The sequence below is a fragment of the Oenanthe melanoleuca genome, chromosome Z (assembly GCF_029582105.1).
Source record: "Oenanthe melanoleuca isolate GR-GAL-2019-014 chromosome Z, OMel1.0, whole genome shotgun sequence".
Lineage (NCBI taxonomy): Eukaryota > Metazoa > Chordata > Aves > Passeriformes > Muscicapidae > Oenanthe > Oenanthe melanoleuca.
The window spans coordinates 22,185,033-22,207,471 of record NC_079362.1 but is presented as its reverse complement, the minus strand read 5'-3'; the positions used below and the strand labels follow the sequence as shown (position 1 = coordinate 22,207,471).

General features: G+C 36.8%; 1 protein-coding gene across 10 annotated transcripts in view; it reads right to left on the bottom strand.

The window, feature by feature from the left end:
• The window catches only part of CSNK1G3 (casein kinase 1 gamma 3), a 72,256-nt gene extending 50,376 nt beyond the window's left edge, over window positions 1-21,880 (bottom strand). For 4 of the 10 annotated variants that reach the window (XM_056513959.1, XM_056513961.1, XM_056513963.1 and 1 more), the window contains exons 1-4: window positions 21,695-21,880; window positions 7,880-7,937; window positions 5,475-5,890; window positions 1,638-1,678 (exon numbers count right to left, since the gene is read on the bottom strand). In XM_056513959.1, coding sequence (XP_056369934.1) covers window positions 1,638-1,678; window positions 5,475-5,652 — 219 coding nt within the window. In that variant the 5' untranslated portion in view covers window positions 5,653-5,890; window positions 7,880-7,937; window positions 21,695-21,880. The remainder of the gene's footprint in view (window positions 1-1,637; window positions 1,679-5,474; window positions 5,891-7,879; window positions 7,938-21,694) is intronic. The other 6 variants (XM_056513962.1, XM_056513960.1, XM_056513965.1 and 3 more) reach the window with 6 other exon arrangements.
• Window positions 21,881-22,439: the final 559 nt, after the last annotated feature.

The window sequence follows — 22,439 nt, the reverse complement described above, 5'->3', positions numbered from 1 at the left end:
GATGCTTTTAGTAGACTGAACCTTGTGACTCAAATCCCTTCTAGTTTGGAAATACACACTGAAATTAAAAACAGGGAAAACCATATTAAAAGAATCCACTAGTTCTACCTGCTAAGAAACATATTTTTATCTTACTATGATGATGCAAGCTCCAGGATTGGTTTTCATCTGTTTTTCATTGCAAAGACATTATAACTTTTCACGCCACTAATGTAAGAGGACAAATGGAAAAGCCCAGTACATATTCAGAGTTCTTTCTGCACTATTAGTAAATTTCAGATATACTTAACTATATTTTTTCTTTAATGACTTCAAACTGAGTTACTTCAAGCTTTTTACTCAGCTGAAACAAGCAGCTTGAAGATTGAGATATTTGGAAACTAAAAAAGTAAATGTTGCCAACGAACAGTATCATCTGTGACAGCACATGGGTTCAAATGGTAGCCAAGCTTACTAAGTCGCATATGTAATAAAAATGCTTTTACCAAAACCAATCAGACAAAAAGTTCTCTTGCTCCACATCATCAAGTAATTAGTGCTTAAAAAATGCCCACTAACTTGCAAAGTATTTCTATATGTGCTTTGTAGTAGACAACATTTCACTAGAATTCTCAGACAATTTTCAACTTTCACCAGACATACAGAATAAGTCCAAGAAATGTCAAAAAAAAAAAAAAAAAGTCTAAATCTGATTTAACACACAAAACCCTCAAAAACTGTATCCAGCGTTGTTCTCTCAAGCCACAATTTGCATATTTGAAAAACTTTTACTACTCCCAAAATAAGTATCTTCCAAAGCAAGAAGAGTAATACCAGTATTTTCCGGAATTTATTACATGTTTGTAATGTTTTTCAGATTTCTTATCTAAAGCCATGCACTTCTGTTCCCACAGTTTAACTTTCACTTTATGAAGCCATACTACAAGCTACATAAAAAGTTCTGTGCTACTGCAGCAGCAGAGAAAGAAATTAACTGAAGTTCTAGAAGTCCCATTATGAACTTCATAATGAAAGACTTTGGTTATGAAAACAGTCATTTACCAAGAAGTTAAAAAAATCCAGAAGCAAATTACAGTGTTACCAAAGTAGTTCTGATGACTGAGAAAAAGCCAAACAATGACATATTAACATAATATCCAAAAATATCATGCTTGCAAGAGAAGTAAACACAGCATTGCAAATAAAACATGTATACCAAGCTGATGTGTAAATACTTGGGGCAGGAGTGTGGGAGATTAAAACACATGCAGTCTCAAGAACTTCAGGAGTTTCTCTGTTAACCTCTTTCTCTCTTAACCTCTGATGTTAAGATTCACAGTACACTTGTTGCTCCTCTACTTGTTGGACAACAAAGGAATCTACTAAGATGACTGCCGCTGAGCACATCCTTGAAGCACACATTAAACCACCACTGACTTTGCAAACATAGAATTAGCCTTGAAACAGTGACAACAATTAAAAACTAGTTTTACTCAATATGGCCAAACAATTACATCTATCACTAATTGCTTTTATCTAATTCAATGAAAACATACAACACTATTAAAGGTTTAAATTAAATCAAACAATTAACATTTGAAAGGAAAATTCCAATTAGTTTCTCAAATCCCAAATCCTTTTAAAAAATATTAACTTACCAGCTTAATTGCCACATAGTCATTTGTGTATAAATTTTTTCCTTGAAAAAAAGAATAAAAACAAGAATGTGAGACACTGGCTTTTCTGTTCAAGTAAATACCATTTAAACATCAAGAAAGTTTTCAACACATTTTTCATCTAAGGTGCTAGGTGTTCTGGCAGTGACTTAGGAAATATGGGTTTATTAGTCCAATACTTTATTTTAAAAAGAATGTTTCCTTGAATAGTGTAAGAAGTGGAAATTTCACAGAGTTTCAGATACTTCACCAAGTTTTTGATATTTTTATTAACTATAAAAGCTTGAAAATTGGTAAATCACAATAACCAGAACGTGGTATTCTACATTTTCATTCTACATATTTACTGCTGAAAACTATTTGAAATTTATTTCTAAATTACCATGTAATTTTGAAACTTCAGCCACTAATTAAAACTAGAATTAACTAGTTAGCTAATTAATTGAGGACTTTTTTTCCCTCAGTTATCTAATTTATTAAGCTAAAAGTTAGGACAGGACAATGACATTCCTGATAGGTTTACACCACGTGGAAAAATGCATCTACTGCTTTAAAAGCGATTCAGCAACTGGACAAGAACACTTCAATAAGCATCACTTCAATAAGCATCACTTCAAACTATATGCAATGACTAAAATATTAAACAAGTTTTATAGGTGTAAAATTAAAATAATAACTGATAAGGGATAAAATAAGTTGTCACTTCCAATGCTTTTTGTTTCTTTACAATCTTCAAATGCATTTAATGTATATTATTCTTAACGATAATCCTCCTTTTTTCTCTGTAGAATTAGTCAGGTCAGAATTTCCTATGTTTAGTTCACTTTTGTTAAAGAAATCAAATGAGGAAAAGACATAGACCAAGTCTAAAAAGTTTCCTGTGAAGAGAGTTACACAGAATCATAGAATATTCTGATTTGGAAGGGACATACAAGGCTCATAGAGCCAACTCTTAAGTGAATGGCCCACACAGGGAACCCACGACCATGCTTTGACCAAGTCAGTTACACCAATACTCAAATACTGAAGAGCTCATGATTGTTTAAAAAAATAGATGCATTAAAAGCTTGCATCTCTTAGTGGATCAACTTCACAAAAAAAAACAACCTACATTACCTGAAGGCTTCAAAACAACAAACACAAAATCAATATGAGCAGCATGCCATACTCTGACCCACAAAAGGAAGTGTACTCCAAGACCTATGTAAGGATTAGAGGGGATATCCAGTAATCCTAAGTATCTCTTATCTGATGATCACATCAGCTACATTTTTGATAAAAAGTGTACTTGGTTTGAAGTTGTTTCTGCATCTTTGCATGGTACTACAATCTATAAGACACTGGTACTACAATCTATAAGACACTAACAGAAACTCTTGAAGGAACGCTGCTTATTCAATTTCTTAGATATATATACATCACTTACTCCGAGTAAGTAACAAATTCAGTTACAATTACATAACTGGATCTTTAGTTCCAAAAGCTGTAATGACATGATTATTCTGATAGCATCAGGAGGGGCACTAACTTTCCAGGTGGTCAGTCAGAACTGTCTCTTTAAAATGCAGGAGACACACATATATACCAGTGTTCATCTAACCATAAGCACACAACAGGTATTAAGTAATGCATCACTTGCAACAGCAACAAGTTCTCTTACTACCTTATTAGTTTATTTTAACTATATCAGTTTAACTATAACAAAGAGTATTAAAATTAACAGCTCAATATCCAAACCAATTTAGTCCTTTGTAAGAAAATGGCTGAACATCACAGTCATTTGCTATACAGAGCCAAGTTCCCATTTGATTTACAAACCACTACTGAAGTATGACCACCACTTTCTTCTCAGATGGAAGACCAACAGCTCCCAATACATAACTGAACTTTTATCTTCGGAGCACAACTTCATCACTCTACAGCTTTTTTCCTCCTTTAAGTCCCTCAGGTCTAACATAACCCCATCTGCAGAAGTGCATATAAAAAACAAAGTGTTGTGTACATCTTTAGATGTAGAAAGGGTGCAACACTAAGTACTTGATACTGCATGAAAGCAAGTGAAAAAAAAATTAAAATTAAATCAGAATCTATAATAGCAATATTAACTCTTGCTTTCAGTAGCTTACATTTAAAACATCTTACCTCGCAAAAAACCCCCAATAAATAGGGATTTGGAATACTAGAACATAAGCAAAACCCACACATATTAATATGAGAAAGACTGCACTTGTCCTGGTGTCTGCTGCAGGACAGTACACTGCCTCAATTTTCCTCCTATTCCTTTTACTTGTTCTATTTAATTTCAGTACTATCAAACTGTAAGTCTTAACTGATTTAGTATTGTATTTAAAATAAAATACATTGTTTCTGTAACAGCTGCAAGTGAATTAGTTAATCAGATATTAATTTTTAATCAGTTCTGTAATTTGTGACCAAAATAACAGACAAAAAATTAACTACTTTGCAGTTGCCTTTATAAAAAATTAACTTTCTGTTTTGATTTAGTTCATTGAGAGGTTTGAAACAAAAATTAGTATTTGAAGGCAGCATACAAAAGTTTGGGAAGTGAGGAAGAGCAATTTTGCAGCTTGATTTGTGGACTGCAAAGGCATGTATGCAACACTGCAAATGTCGAAAAGTAACAATTTTGTTTAACTATTAACAGAAACAAGAGTACCTGTTACTGAGACAGTAAAATTCAGTGTCCTAAGTCAGAGCTGCAGCAATATTGTCTTTAATTCCTCTACAGTATTAATTTGCTAAGCTTGTTTACATCCTGACAGGTCCCAGAATGCACTATATTAAAAACATATTTTATGCAAGCACTATATCACAAATATTGTCTGAAGGGCAATGAGTATTAGTTCTACCAAAGGCAAAGATCAACAGAAACAACACCTATATAGCCCACCATCTTCTCAAATATCTTTGAAACCCACCTCTATTTAATACATGAAGCACTTTAACTCAAGCCTCCTAACAATATTAGAATAAATTTCTGCAATTAAGTGTCAAATTGTATTTATTAACACATACTTGAACTTACACATCTTGAATGCTGGCTAATCATGCTGTCTATCCTGGAAATACAAGTCCCCAAAACTAAACATATAGTCTTCCAAAAGCACACACCCATCAGTACCTATTTTAATAAATGCTAACATTTCCAGCTTTGCTGCACAAATTCTTCAAAACTCCATAGGTCCTTCTCAGCCTGTGCTTTCTCCACCATCTGATTTTCAGCCATCTGTTCAGCAGAGAACCAGAGCAACTGAATTATCTTAAATTTTCTCTACAGATGGATTCTCACTGCCCTGTTTAACAGTAACTTAATGTTTATCCTTACTAAACTAGAAAAGACACCTAGGAATTTCTGGGCTCGCTGGTATTAAAAAATGCTGTTGTACCTGGTTACAGTATCTCCAGGAGATCTGCCAGACCCAGAGGACAGGGGTGTCTCACATATTTAGCTCTAAATATACCTCAAAAAAGTGTTTCAGGAAGTCAGAAAAGACTGCTACAATAACCATGACATAACTGCCAACATCCTGGAAGAGAAAACTGACTGAATTTAGAAGAACACTGCACATAGAAAACATTTTAGTCCCAGAAAGTATCCTGCTGTACAGATTCTTCATGTCATGAAGCTTGCACTAGCTGGGGTAAAGCCACAGAAGATGGGTTAAATATGCCTTGCAAATCTGAAGCTTTAAAGCAGTTTCAAGATCTGCACAGTAATCATAGAGAAATTTTCTTGCCTAGACTGCATAAAAATGGCCTTGAATAATGTAAACTGAAATAAAGAAACAAGGATCTTACCTAATCGCAGCTCTCCAAAATTACCGCATCCAATTTTTTTACCAACTCTGAAGTTAGGGCCAACCATTAACACTCCGGAATTTGAAGAACCAGTTCCACGTGAATTATGGCCTGATCTCCCACTAGGCCGTGCCATTCTTTCATCTGGTTTGTCTTTGTCCTTCTTTTTATTTTCCATGTCAAGTTTACGGTACTCCACTTTGATTTATTCCTCTTTTTAAAAATCAGTGTAAGCAAATTCCCGTTGGACAATGTGAGAATGAAAACATCATGAATGAAGTGCCCAGCTGGTTACTGTCAGTAAGCAGTCAACAGCAGCATGTCCATCCTGTTTGCAAAGCCTTGGTGGTATATGTAGTAAAACGTATTTCCAGAATGCACAACACCAGCAGTATTCCCTAGTCTTTAGAGAAATTCTGTTAAAAGAAAAAACAAAGTTATCCAAGACACTAAGATTCTTGTACAAAATTACCTTTCCCTTCAACTAGTTACATAATTAAGGCAACAAATAAGCCCCATAAAACTTCTTATTCCTTCCTGAATAAACACAATTAACGCTTGGACATTTTCACTTCACCTCATGCCAGCTGTTCAAAAGAGCTTTTTTTTGTTATTATTATTTTCCTTCAAACATTATCTGCTGTTTTAAGTAAATGCTCAAGCTGCACATTTATCGAAGTTACAAAAATAAACTGTATTTTCTGAATTGCAATTTCTGAGATACACAAATAATAAACTTACGGCAATGACACTTGAGTTCTTCCAATAACTCCTGGAATGTAAAAATAAACTATATTTACTTATTCTCCCCTAAACCATCATAAACCTGTTTACCTGCTTCCCTTCTCCCTTGTTTAGCATCATTGCCTAGAGACAATTCCTACACGGATTTTGGCAAAAACAATGTTATCTTACTACCGTAATAAAAGACCACAAGGAAGCTTCTGTTTTTAAATCTCAGCTACAAGAACACCAGATATTGTTTTCTATTTGATGATAGTGGTGTAAAACCCCATAATTCAGAAGTTTTTACATCGGCAAAATTCAGCGATGAGCTAAGTACCTGACCAAAATTATTTTCCTACATTTGCTTCAATGTTGAGACTACACTGCAGTAATGGAGAACCCCCTCTAGAAAAATGTATTTCATGTGCTACAGCCTAGTTTAAACGTAGCCACCAGTAGTTTATTTTTAACATTTTGATCTGAAGACATTTTCATTTTCTAAGCTAATTTCTCACAAGGTAAAATTATTATTCACATCACAGCTTACTACAAAATTTCAAAAATCAAAGATGTAATAGTGAAAATATACCAAATAATACGACCAGCCACATGAATAGTTTCATTTGCAAAATCATACACATACCATGGTTATAACCAGATGACATTAAAAAATCATTAATCAACAGCTGACTAACCTACAACCTGAAAAATGAAGTACATGGAAATTTGTTTGGCAAATAAACATGACCACAATACTGGGGAAGGGGGATTGAAAGGCTTATTCTGAGAGCAATCAAAAAAACAAAAATACAGATTACAATCCAAGATGACTTCCTTAATTCCAGGGAAAAGGATTTCAACAGTCAGTAATGAAAGTGGTGTTCTATGGTATAGACAGAAGAAAAAAAGACAGGCACACTAATACATAATAATCTTTCAGGTTTTCAAACACACCACCCGATACCCTAAAGTCACCTTCTAAAGCACAGATCTCAAAGGAACTGACTCAGTGGGAAGAAATAGCTAATTTTCCCTGACCCACTATGCTACAAAAGCTAGTGAAGAAATAAGAAAGCTAGACATTAAGTGTGTTGAACTTCAAGGTCATCAGAATGAAGATCAGCACATTTGATGCAACAGAATGCAACTAAATATTTTAGGTACCAAAGAAAAGAAGACTTATGTTCCGTATGTTACTGGCTTCCTCAGAAAGAACTACCAATAACAATCCTAGTATATTTAGTGTACCAAATACACTACAAACAATATGAATTTTGATTTCCAGAAATGTGTCTATTAAATCTATTACACAGTAACTTATGCCCTTCCCTTTCCTCCTGTCGAACCAACAGATACTCCAGGTACATTATAAGTAAGCTTTCTTGCATAAAATGAAATCAGTACCTTTTTATAAGATACCTGCTAAACAAACAACACAAGTTCCACACATTTTTCCCACACCACATATCAAAAGGCAGACACACAAGCATTCCTGTCACAGTTTCTCCAGGACACAGGTGTTCTCTTATGTCTGCCTAGTAAAATAATCTGCAGCTATCTCAAAATAAGGGCAGCAGTTCTTACTTTCTTCATTTTGAAGTGCCTGTACAATATTTCATGATGTGTTTACCTGAAAAATACAAGCTTTTCATGATTATATTTTGTTGTATTGCACTTACCTATGACAGTGTTATAATGTTGATGGCAACATCTTTTCTTCTCCATAATGCTCACATTCTAGAGGAGAAGCATCAAAAGGCAAAGAGACATTTATGCAGCATTTGCAATTACTTAGCATGCAAAAATTTCTGATACAGAATGAAAGTACAATTTTTGGAATTGCAAAAGTTTTCCTAGACTGTTAAGGAAGATGCTATGGATTTGCCTCAAAGACTCAACATAATTTTTAAGACTTAGAAGTCAGACATTATTCATAGGTGTGCATAATCCAAACTGCAAAATGAATACATACACTGTAAGCATTCTAAATTATTTGCAAAATCACTTTCTTGCTATGTGATAGTTTTCAGCAATCTGCCTGAAAAACATGCCATCCTCATTTCACAGCTTGATTTTCTGTTTAATTTTCTTTACTTTCATTTCTGCCTACATAAATGAGCACACAAACTATAAACTTCAGGCCAACATCAGGGAATATTGTTAGGATTTAAGTAATTGTTTTTAGTTCAAAAAACAGTGTGACTAAACATCAGAATAATGGCAAACACACCAGCAAAGCCAAGTTCACAAAGTAATATCAAAGGAGTGAAATGACTATGTCCAAGTATGAAGAGAAAGAGAAGGCAAAATAAGCTATCAAAAAAAAAAGGTCAAAATGGTATCATATAGAAGAAAAAGTAATTAGATCTCAATTATCAACTAAATCTATAAGCTGTAAAGACTGAAGATAAAAAATACAAGATTGGAGGAAAGCAAGCAATTTCAGAGTAATTGAATAACTAACATGCACAACTAACAATAGCTACCAGAAGTTTCATTTTTTTGGTGTAATCAAATGGACTTTTCCATGCTCTGTAGAGACTGCAAGAAAAGTAAGGAGAGGAGGAGTAAGGTGAAGAAAAAATTACAACAGAGTTAAAACTGACTGACAAGTCACAACTGTAGAAGTATCCCTAGATTAGAGTTATAAATCTACACATCTCTCCCAATTTCTTCTTGAAAATATCTCAATTAGCACTACTGAAGACTATAAGGAATGCAAGAACCCTATTCTGTAGCAACAACTCTCTACGATACTACACAAGGCAGAATAAAAGAACAGCTCATTTAAGAACCTTCTTTATTCATACTTTTCTCAAATGCCTGATCCTGCAGCAGCAGCAGGAACACCACTGTAATTATATGAAAGCTTACATGTTCCAAAGTGTTGTCATGACAATGTTCATACTCAAGTGTGCAAGTCACCTTTAAAAAAACAAACAAACTTACTATCTACCTCATTCCTTTTTCATGTTCTAGATTTATTCCTAAACAAACGAGAACATTAAAGTAGCTAAATAGAACATTCCACTTCCGAGGAATGACAAACTTAAATGAAACATGCAACCATAACTGTTCCCTTCGGTAACAAGCATTACCCTTCACATTGTAATTACAAATCATACATCACTGTTAGTATCAGCATACTAACATTTTTCTGTACTTTTAAGAAAAGCATACAGCAGCAAACGAGCCACAGAGGAAAATAAAAAATTGGTAGACCTTTAAACTAGATTGGAAGAAAGAAAAGGACACAATCTGAGTGCTAGTGAGATCCTTAAACTGTTCCATAAGGTGCCAGCTACAATGGATCATACACAAAAAAGTTCTACACCGGTACACACAGCATGAAGACTATCACTGGAATAAGCGACATCTGATAGAATGAGCTCTTGACTGGAGTGCCATATTGGATGGTCACAAGTTCTTCAGGAGGGAACAGGCAGGGTAGGAGAGGCAGAAGAGCTGGAATATTGCCTGAAGTCAGGGATGGCAGGCTGACAGTCTCCAAGTAAGGGTTAAGGCACATAAAAATAATAGATGTCATCCTAGGAGTCTACTATAGGCCACCTAGCCAGGACAATGATAACAGAGAATTCGTCTTTGAGGAACTAAGTGACACTTCCAAAACAACTGCCCTTGTCCTTACAGGAACATCAACTTGCCAGATGTTAACTGGGAGCATCACACAGCTGGCACAGAGAGAAGCAGAACAGTCCTAAATCTGGATAGCCTTATGATACAGCTACTAACGGAGCCAGCTACAAAAGGTGCCCTCCTTGATGTATTGCTTATTGACAGGGAGGATCTCATGGACGATGTGGTGACTGGTGGCCACACTGACCACAGAGTGATTGAGTTTAAAATCTCCATTATCAGAAGAAAAAGCGACAGCAATATTTTGGTCACGGGCATGACAAGAGCAGACTTAAAGCTTTTTAGAGAACCAATAATGCGCCCTGAGAAAATGCTTTTGAGGGTGCTGGGGCCCATCAGGTCTGGTCACCTTCCAGGGACAGAGGAACAGGCAGTTCAAAAATGTCAGAAATCAAGCAGAGGAGGCAGAAGGCCAGCTTGGCTGAGCAGCAATCTTCTCTCTGAAGTCAGACAAGAAAGTGAGGTGTATGGCCACTGGAAGCAAGGTCTGGTGAATGCAAGAACTACAAAGATGCTGCAAACAGTGACTGGACCTGAAGGAATGTCCTGAAGTTGTGTCATGGCAGATTTAGGTTGGATATCAGGAAAAGTTCTTCACACACATGGTGGTTAGGCACTGGTACAGGCTCCTCAGGAAAGTGGTCACAGCACAGTCTGATAGAGCTCAAGAAGTATTTGGCCAATGCTCTCGGTACATGGTGTGATGCTTGGGGTGTCCTGTGCAGGGCCAGGAGTTGGACTTCAGTTATTCTTGTGGGCTCCTTCCAACACAGGATATTTTATTATTTTATGAAAGACTGTAAAGGAACAGTCCTGGTTTCAGCATAAGGCATTTAAAATTCACTCAGCCTTCTGGAATTTTCATACCTCTGTAGTTTCTCACCTCTCAAGTGTCTGTTCACATACTTCTAATCCCTAGGTTCATGATTTTTGGCAATGACAGTAATTTAGCAACGCAGCTTCTCCTCACATCTTCTAGAAGCGTGCAGAGAAAGTCTGTTGGAAGTCCATTGCAGAGGCACTAGAAGCTTCCTCTAACATTACATGTAGATTTCATGGAATACTTCACCTACTACTGTCCTCAACTCAGATGGAGAACAGTTACATTCATTTCCCAATGATCATACAAATACATTTGTAATGCAGAAAAAATATTACAAGATTCCAACCAACAAAAGTCCTTTAGAAATATATAAGAGTAGAAAATCTGAAATTCATACTACAAATCTGAAACGAAGCAAGAGCTTCATTGTTAGATCGTAATAGCTAATCAACTATTCCTGCTTCTTGTATGCCTCATGGAAAGATTAAGTCGTTCTTTCTACATTAGTTGTAACTACATCATTTTAATTCATTTTTATATACATGTCTCCATGCAATAGAGGAAATATACCTAATTCCAAATTGACAGCAAATAGGCTCATAATTGAAGATCCCTTGAAGGTTTAGGGCAGCAGTTTCTAACCACGAAAAGGATTTCAGAATTTTAATTGGAAAATATCTCTAAAATTGTATATGATTTAGTAAGATCCATTGTCTATTTAAAATTAAACATTTAATGATTGAAGAGTAGATTTCATTATTTTCACTTTAGTCAAATAAGAGAAATTCAGGCTTTACATTACTTTAATGAGACTCAAAAATTTGAGTTGCTATTGCAATGATTAATACTACAAATAAATATATCTATAGCTTTATTTTTTGTATAATATTATCCTAAGCAAACTCTAAAATAAAAAGTTGTTAAATTATTCATTACATAACTCAATCAAATGTAACCAAATCATTACTTCATTTCTCAGATTTCCAAAGCAGAAATAATACGCAAAATCATTAGCAGTTTAGTCAAAACTAAAGACAAAATGAACATAACTCATAATTCACATAAAACTTCCACAGATGGTATATACTCATGATATCAGCTCTGAAAAACAAAGAACATTTCCAAACAAATTTCTCCTGAAACAATTTCTCTCTCCAGCTATCAATACCATGTATCAAAATTGCTCATTACTAAATTATTTTACAAGTCTTAGATGCTGCTCTTTATATGTGACCTGATTGATAACTCATTTTGCTCTCCACAGTATAACCTACTTCACTCACCTGGGGAACGCCAAGACTAAAGGCATCTGAACTTACAGTTTTTTTTACAAAATTTAACATGAAAACAAAATACAGCTTGGCATTATGTGCTCTTCAAATTTTCAAAAGTTAATTAATTCATCCAAGACTATTTTATTCTCCCATTCCTTAGGTACTTATTCTGACTTCAATTTGGTAAACAATTACCTTGGAAGCACTGTAAAAAGAATATGCAAATCCTCTGAGACAACATCCTTTTCCCTGAAAATACCACCAATACTTTGTAGCAGATGTGAACTAATCCAAGAAATAAGGATGGTCTTTTTCAGCTTCACATGAGAGAACTGCTGTCTTCACAAAAATAAAATAAGAAACTTACAGGATACACAAGAAGTGGCAACGCACCTAAGGAAGATCTTCAGCAGGATCAACATTGAAGCCATCAAAAACCACTGCCACATCCTTTCCCTGCCAGCTTGCCTTTCAAAATATTGATCCCACATTTGCTACATTTCTTTCACAGAGAAAAAGTACATAATGTAATAAGCTTGAATCCTTCCTAGAGTTTCATCAGTAAAAAGGGAAAACATGCAAAGTAACTGCTACTTCTTGATCACATCAAGTTTTTCACACTTCAGAAGACACAAGCGTTTATTTAAGAAAGCAAATATAATAACCTAAATTTCAAAGGCAAATGAAATCTCTTTATAACAGATCATGCAGGAGTTCAACTGTCCAGTTTATTTCTCAGTGTGCACGGCCTCAAAACACTTTTGATTCCTGCTCTTCAGCACTTCAAAGTGACCGACAGATCACAACTGCACATAAATTTTGTTTGCATTACCAGAACTTCCAACAATACAATGTTTCTATCTCAAGTACAATCCACACGACCATTTCTTTTTTACTTAAAAGTCTCAGTTTTTCACAGATTCCTATTTTTGCTTTCTGAAACTCAGACAACAGTACTGTTCTCACACATTCAGTCTTTTTCCACATCTGCCTTCAGTAATACCAATCTATTTTAGACTCAGCTAAGTTTAGCAAAACCAAGAACTGAACTTATTAATTTTGGTGTACAAATTAGACTATCAGTATTCCTAAAAAATATGATTGTTTTAAAATATGTATTTGCTTACTCTTACAGATATGAATGATTTTGCATATTAAACAAGGGTTTAGGTTATGGAATGTTAGTCTACATACATACAGTCCCAATCTACAAACACATATGAATGAGATGCTCTGAAAGAAGCAGCCTAATTGAAAGTGTCAAGGTAAATCCAAGTATCTTTCTTATGAACAAAAATTTACATGCCCAAGCCTTCTAAAAGTCTTGTTTTCATCTACAGCAGTAGATCTATTAAATAAAAAATTACATTTTTCTCTTACTATATCAACTGCCACACACTATTTTCAACAAAAATAATTAATTTGAGATTCTAGAATAAGCATTTCAATTTTCATGTATATAGGCATTTCCCTACGGAAAGCTCATCAACAAACAACATATGGACACATATAATCCCCCTTTAATGCACAAAACACTAAAGTAACAGAGTAACAGCTTTATTAACACATTTAATCACTCACCTGTACAAGAACAAATCAAAAACCTACCTCATCTTTATTGAGGCTTGTCTATGAAGCTAAATTAATAGCTTCATAAATTAGTTAAATTAGTGTAATTTTTCTTGTACAAAGGTTTGAAGGTTTGAACAAATCTGAGGGCTGTCAATATCCAAAATTCAGTATCTGTTCTGTACACTTAATTTTATCAGTTAAGTCTACTACATAAGGAACAATGCATCCTTCTGCACCACCGACCACCAGTTCTGGTCAAAAGGCTGTCACATCAGAAGACAGGTAGAGTACTGGGGGTCACCTTAACTCAATACAATTTTTCCACAAATGACAGCCTGGACTAACTACGTAACAATTAAGATCTCCAAGGACCTCTTCACTTCTGTTAACTCTAAACAAACATCAGCTGAGATGGCTATCTCTGGTCATGGCAGGAACATTTCTATTTTGTCATTAATCTAGAAGGCAAGTTTGGCCCTAGTCTATAAATTACATTTCATCATAGGATTTCACCACAAAATCCTATAAAATTCACTTTAGGATTCCATACACATGCATGCAGTTCCTTGGTTAAAACTTCAGTGCATGCATCCTTCTTGCACTCTTATACAATCACCATTTCAAAGTAAAAGCTGAAAGTCAGTTTTCAGAAAGGACAGTCATAACACAAGGAATAATTTTTGAAAGTCTCATAATGACACTATTAAGGCTGATTTACTAAAAAAGAGCACAGAAAGGACAAAATTGATGGTTAAGCAATATTTCAATCATTTGTTTCTTTCACCTTTCCACCACAACCATACAGACTTAAATGGGCTATACTGTCCACAGCTGACAGAAAGCTAATGCTGAGCTAGCTAATACTACACAATGGAGGCTTCAATTTTCTACACGAATAATTGTACCACAGCATGCAACTGTTAAAGCAGAACAACAGAAAGGTTCAGATTAGACTAAGGCTAGGCAAGAGAAATTGTGAAGCTAACACACTAAAAAGCTAGAAAACAAAGCAAAGAGTATTGCATTTCCTCTAGCACTGTAACTACATCTGAAGACAAAATTAAGTACCACGGTGAAACTCCCCAGTGCTACATGGGAAAAAAAAACCCAAAACATTTCTGAGAGACCAAAAGACATTAATTCTGTCTTTAGATTAGATTTTTGGATAAACTAAAATACATAAAGTGCTCTAGCATCCCACAGTGATTCTAAAGATCAGTTTTCAGAACTAAAAGTATTTTTAGTTCTCTGACACAATTCCTTCTGTCACTTAACTTTAAAATGACATGGTCAGATTCTACTTCAAGAACTTAAGACAGGAGCCAAGTTCAAATTTAATAACTCCACATGTGAGGAAAGGGCTAACTCACAGTAAAGGAAGATGTCTCCAGACTAAGTTTTGCAGCTGTCAAGGTTTTCTAACAATAACAAGCTACATGCCAATCAAATTATTCTGCTGTCTTAATAGTCTCCATAAACTAGACAGGTACCTTCTATAGCAGTTCAAAGTATTTTACTATGACATACACTTGCAACTCTCACTTGCAAGGCTTTCTGCAATGTATACCTAAAACATACAGAATTTAATTAAATTGAAACTACAGTTCTATAGTCTTCAAAAGGCTATAAAGATATTTTCTTGTGTTAAAAGTTTATAATGGCATAAAATGGTATAGATAAAGTCTTAGACACCACACCAAATGGAATCATGCTTAATACTTTCATATTGAATGCAAAAGATGCACAGTGACACAAATTTAAGGAAAAACACTAGCCACAGCTAAGATCTTGGACTCATCACTGAATGATGTAATACAAAACATACTTAAATCAATGCCTTCCTATGGAACTCAGAGGGAAAAAAATAGTCTCCCAGTGTTTTACACAAATTCAAACAACACTGTGAATATGAAATAATCTGATGTGAATTGAAAGTTCTGAGAACAAAATAACCTGATGCTGTTAACATTAGTTTTGTAAAGGTCTGATGGCAGTTACTTAACCACACTGATTTTAAATCAAAACAAAATTCTCAAACACTAAAATGAGAAAATGTCAGTATGTTGACGTGGACACTTGTGTGTAATAAATTCTTGATGTACTACTTACGAAGATAAAGATAGAATCATTCCTCAAAAGCATCAACACTAGCCAGGCCTAGCTGTCTACAGATTAGTGCACAACACCCACACAGCCCCAGTGTAGTAATTTCACTTTGCTGGATTTTCCCACATTTCCACAGCATTCCCAGGCCATCCTCTGATAAACCTTCAGCTTTCTTTCTTCACAAAACCCCTTCTTTCCTTCCACATTAAAATGTTCCCTTCTTGCTCAGTGAAGAGAGATATGCTATTGTTTGCCTAGTATTACAAGGTGCAAACTGAACAGCTCTCAAGCTACTACCCACAAAACATATATTATCCTTCCCTCACCATGGTTAATAAGTATCTACTATCTAAATTGTATTTTATGAAACTTATAGGAACTTATCTTCACAGCATAACAATCTAAGCTTGGTTAAAACTACCCTAAAAGTTCCACATTTCTACAGGCAGCAGATGAGAGATCTGCAGTCAAAAATACCTCATTTCCTTAGAAAACAAACTTTTTTCAGGAGAAAATTCAAATTACAATCAACAGAATGTATTAAAGGTCTACCTATATTTTACATAAAAACAAAGAGTAGTGAATACTGTTGGAAAAATTAAAAGCAAAGACAAGAGCATTTCCGTAAAGACATCTCAGTCTGACAAAAGCGTAAGAGCAAATTTAGTTATTGTCTTCCTCTTGTCTGTTGTAGAAAATCTGCCCTCCCTCTTTACTGTCAACCATAAATTCAAGTTTCATAATTTTTTATTTCTCCAGATTTAGAGATCCCTCAACCTCCCATCAGCAAATGTTACACAGAAACTTTAATAACCTGATACCCTGAGCAACCTGCTCCTGGAACATTGCAAGAAACAAATGAGTGCCAACTGAGGTGATCTTCCACAGAAAGTAAAAAACATTCCATACTGAACTTCTATGTTTCCAGAAAAAAGCATTTGCAAGGTGTAACTAAGAAAATAACAATGGATGAATTTAGAAGTGAAACACCTCTCAGAATAACACTGAAAGCAATCAAGTCACTGACTTCAGCCTCTACAGTATTACTTCATCTTCCCAACAACACTGCACAATTACTTAAAATTTAAGAAAGCTGTATTTTTATGGATATGATCTACATTTAAACTGACATCAAAAATATCAATACTACATGAAATTAAATATGTTCTTTATTATAAGCTAGCAGAACTCCTCTAAAGCAATACTGAACGCCTTTAAAGATTGTTTTATATCATTATATTAAAAAGTTGTTGAAACATGCCAAGTCATGTTAACAACTTCATTTAAGTTCAAATAAAGATATAAAATGAAAAATGCTTAGTGCCTTATACTCACAGGTTTTTTTAACAGACAACAATACACTTTTTAAACAGTACTTTCTTCTAGGCAGATGTGTCCTATCCTGTACTAAATCATACCTATCAGCATCAGCAAGGGAACCTGCCAAAAAGCTCATGGTTTTAAAGCATTTTTTACAAAAATGCAGCCAATGATGCTTTAAAAATGTAACAGATCAAACATTCACTAGGTAATTAGCATCTCAAGCTCAAAGACAAACTGAACCAGAAAGTACAATTGTATGGGTACAATAGAACCTAAGTCTGAACTCTGCAAAAATGCAAAAGACAAAATGCAATTAGACAACTGTGACAGGTTAGTACAATGCATGTGGCACACTACCTGCTTCTGTTGCTCACCAGCCTCAGCACTCCCACACCTCAGCAAAGACTACTCATTCAGAGTACTAGAAAGCTCACAAACTCAGTAATTTACTGGGGAACAGAAGCTGAATCAACTCAGTGGAGGATACAAGAGACAGGATGGAGAGCAAGAGTGGAGCTACAAAACTGCACAGCCAGAAACGGAGCAGGGGAATGTCCCATATTAGAGAGAAGGGCCTTTCCAATAGCGGGCAGCACAGCCACAACAACTGGTGCTTCACAGCCCATCAAGTGCATCCCTTCAACAACATAACACCCCAAAACTGCCACCCGAACACCACCTCAACTCTGCTTCTGCTGCAAACTGTTCATCTATGTTCTATTATATGGGGTGTACTGAATAAAGAGCACAGCAATTCAAAATTACTCAATGAATAATTACAGATAATACAGGAAGCTGCAACAAACCACTTCAAACTTAGATTTCAAACTGATATCTAGGCTCCATTCATCATAAAACATCTGTATTTTTGGCCTACTGAAAAGGACCTTATCCTCCACTATTGTCCAAATCCCATCCTAATTGAAAAGATCATTGAAACACACGGCTGATAAAGAGTATAAATTATCTTCCAGGGAACCTGGAGAAAAAAAAATTATTTCTAGGAAAATGACATTAAATTACTAAGTTAGGTAAAACTGTTACTACAAAGTCTTGGCATGTTAAAAGCTAAGCTGGCTAGTAACCTTATAGAGAAGATCCTAAAGCATAGGAAGAAACGGTTTTAGTTATATTAATGATGCCACACAAAGTCAAATTAAGTAATAAGCCTACTTGAATATGCAAATCTTACTTGTATGTGTCATGGGTTTCTGTGACCTACAGTTACCTGAGTAAACATTTGGACAAAGACAGTTCTGATTGATCAGTATGTCTCCTCCCATCCCTAACTCCACAGCACAAGGCAGGATACCAGACAAATGGCAAGATAACGGTTTTAGCTTTTCACACCTATACGAAAATAGATTAAAATCCCTATTTGGCCTTTCAAAGGAGGATATTTAGTACAAAATAAATATATTCTATCTTAAATTAAAAAGGTTTCCTACAAAAAGTCAAAAATACCAGGTAAATGAGGTGGTGAAGAGAGGGAAGTGTAGATGATAAAAATGTAAAAGATAAGGAACACACAGTTCAATAAATGTCCTAGAAGAATGGACTGATAAATACATTTGTAATAGCCTGAAATGGTTGTATATTTAATATTATATATTTGCCCCAAATATTTATTTTTAACATATATTGTATATATGTATATTATATATATATACATATATAATATACATATATATATGTATATTATTATATGTATATTTAATATATAAATATTCTCTGCCCCTTTTGTAAGAAAGAAACCTTTTTATAAATTTAAGGTAATGAATATATCATCTATAAAACATACAGAACTAAGATATAACAGGTGAGCTAAATCTCGCCAAAATAAATTACTCCATACTTTACTACTAAGAGTTTCAGAACTTCCTCTAAAAGTTCTGCTTTCAGAAAGCTTCCTAAGTAACCACAACCCAAACCCATTCCATAGCAGGGATCGGTGTGTGATGTCTCCTCTTCTACATCCTCCCTGTGCCAGAGGAGATATTAAATTATAAGTGGCTTACCTAAGATGACAGGGAGGGACAGATGTTCCAGTCACTGTCTTTATCTGTGATCATCACCCTAGCTTTTAACTACCTTCTCACTAGTCTGCTTTCATTTAAGCAACTATTTAGCTTTAAGACACACATTTTTCTTTACCCAGCTGTTTCAGCCGTAAGTTACAAACCTCTAGAACTCTAGTGACAAAGTCAGGACGCTACTCCAAATTACACTTAAAAAAACAAGCACAGCAGCATCAGGCTTGACCTCATTACATTGGTTCTGCAGCAGCACTGAGGAAGCATTAAAATCCCCTCATAGCATAAAAAAAAAAAAAAAAGATTGTCAGAAAATATACAACAATTGCTTCAAAGTTACTTTTTTACTTTTTAATAGATCAGGGAAAGCAATTATATAGAAGTCTCAAAACATTTTTGAAAGAGTATTAAAGGCCCAGTGTTTGGTATTGGAAACATACCATTCCATTTACATTATTAAATGACTTCTAAGTATCACAGCCAGTTTTAGATCATTTAAAGCAGACCACAGTTGAAAAGGATTGTCCCACTCTTCTCTGAAGCACTGTCAGGTATTTTGTTCATACAACCTCAGCTGAGGTATTAAGGATTGATGGAAACTCTCGACATTAATTTGCAGTTGAATCGGTGAGCTTAAACTGTGAAGAAACACTCCCTTACAACTTTGTTATTCCTGTGGTTTTTGTGTGATTTTGATTACCTTATTACTTTTATGTAAGAATCCCCCCCAGAAAAAAATCACTTAAAAGTAAAAAGAAAAACCTGAAGAATGAGACAAAACTAAACAGCTGGGGAAAAGTTAGATAAATATGGTTAATATAGCTGATCAGTACCCTGATCTTTAGCGAGTTCTTTTTTGTAATTAGAAGATATTGAAGAAAAATAACCACTGTCACTTCCCTATTCCTCATGTTGCATTTATTGTTGTCTCAAAGGCATAACTGAACTAAATTATTCTTAAACATCAGAAGACTTCCTAGGCTTTTTTTTTAAACAAATTTTCAAAAAAGAGTAAAAATATTACAAATACATGTAACTTTGATCACAGAACCATTTAGCACAGTAGCTAGTGAACCAAGAACAACTCTATTTCCATAGGACAAACTTTGTGGATAAAGTGCAGACACTAAGACTTAATACAATGCATGAATTTAAATAACGCAATTAATTTCATTATGAGACTATTAAAAATCACAACAGGCAGTAAATTCAGTGCTGTTAATTGTACATAAATAGGCTGGACAAGGGAAAAACTCATTCAGTTTCTCTTTTTTTAGGGGAAGAGCAACTTCAGAAGGGTTAAGACGCCCTGTCACAGGTAAATTCTCATAGCTAATCTTGAATATATTTATCTTGATCACACAGAAGAAAAAAAAGCTCTACAGAAAATGTGATGTGTCAGAACTAGCACTCTGGATTCTGAAATTTATTTACATTTTATAAGCCATTATATCTATTTGATGCAGAGTGACAAGAGAAAAAGATTAATTTCATTAGATGAAAGTCATTCTCAGCTGATGTAAACAGTCTGCCGTTTGCCAGGTAATTTCTCCATTTCAGACCAGCACAACAAAATATCACCTTTTTCCACTGCAAATGCTGTTTAACTGTTGAAATACCTCAATTAAAAAGAAATTGACAAAAGGATGTTAAGATCCAGAGAAGACATCTCCTAAAACACAGTTAGCACAGAAACTTCTATCTCATCTTTTCCCTTTAAAGCAACATTGCTTTACTCTAATCTTGGATTTTAACATCCCAATAAAATGTGTTCACAAGATAAGTGGGTTCAGAAGAGACATGAGTCTAAAGAACGGGTAAGTTGTTTATCCTTAGAAGCAGTCATAACCCAGGCAGCAAGGCTTAATATGCTTAACAGTGTGCTTCACTTATAATCACGCTTAAGGACATGCACAGTATCTATTTCTAATTATGTATGCACGTACAAATAATCTTAACTAAAAAATTCAGCAAGAAAAAAAAATTTTGATCATATTCAAATTTTTTTTTACATACTGCATGTCACTTCAACACTTATTAAGGGTGTACCAGTAAAATGAACAAGAATGCCTGAAAATAAGGTCTGTCCGAATTCCACAGTGAAAAATATCACTTTTAAAGATTTTAATTAATCAAACCACATTTAGAGCGTGCCCACAAATAACTTCCTGAAAAGCAACATAAAAGGTAAGAATAAAAGTGCACTGAAAGCTCAGTTTGCCTCTAACCTGCGAATCTGCTAACCCAGCACAATCCCACTCTAGCAACCTGCTTCTACAGACGATGAAAACAAACCTATTTTTTCCTACAAACCCATCTTAGTGTCGGTCGGACCACCCACCGCCAGCAGCACCGGCACCGGCCGCCAGTCGGGGAACCGCACCGCCACAACAACTCCCGCAGCGGAGGCACTCGCAGGTCCCGCAGCAGCGGCTTCTGCCCGCCGGGAGCGCGGCCCCCGGGACCCGACGGGCCCTCCCTTTCCCTGGCGTCCGCCCGGGCACGGCCCCGCACAGGCGCCGGCTCTCTCTGCCCTGCCCGGCCCGGCCAGCCGCCTCCGCCACCGCCGCGCTCGCAGGGGGCTCCGCGGACCCCGCACGCCCCGCGGCCACCAGGGAAAGGGGGGCGAAGGGAGCCCGAGGCCTCGGCCCGTGGGGGTGCTGCGACCGCCGCCGCTCCGAGAGGCGGCCGGGGACAGCAACCTACCGGGGAGCCCAGGGGAGCGGAGCACAGGCTCGGCGTTCGGCCCTTCACCTCCTGGCACTGCTTCCCGAGCCGCCCCGCCCCTGGCGCGCAGCTCCGAAGCGGGGCCGGCCGGGGCGGCGCTCCGAGGCGGAGGGGAAGCGGCGGCGGCCCCGAGTGCCCGCCCCTTCCCACCGCGGCACAGGCGCCCGGGCGGGCGGGGCGCGCCGCGCGCCTCTCGCGCGGCTGATTGACAGGACTCTCCGGCCACTCAGAGGGCGGGAAGTGAACGTAAGGTCGGGGGAGGGGGCGGGTCTTGCTGGTGGGCAGAGCCGGCAGCCAATGACGGCGAAGCGGGGCGGGGCGGGGCAGCGCGGGGGCGGGGCCGGCCGCTGTGGGGCCGCTCCGGCGGCAGAGTCCGGAGGCGCCGGTAGGAGCCGGCCGGGCCCGGGCTCTGGTGTTCCCTTCACAACGCAAAGATCGCGCACAGAGGAGGCTGTGACGCGCCTGCCCCGGCTCCGCTGTGCGCCTCCCTCGCCTCAGGCCTCTCCCAATAGGGGCAAAGGTACCTGTTTAATATGTGAAGGGCTTGGCCTCCAGGGATTGCCCTGTGCCCAGCGGAGGCTGAGCCAGTGTCAGACCGCAGCCGCGGGGCGCCTGGAGCCGCAGCTGTTCCATCCTCTGCTGGATAACAGTCTCCAGATGCCACCACCCTTTGTCGCCGGACGGATCGTGCCTCTGACGCGATGTTATTAATGTTTCACATTAA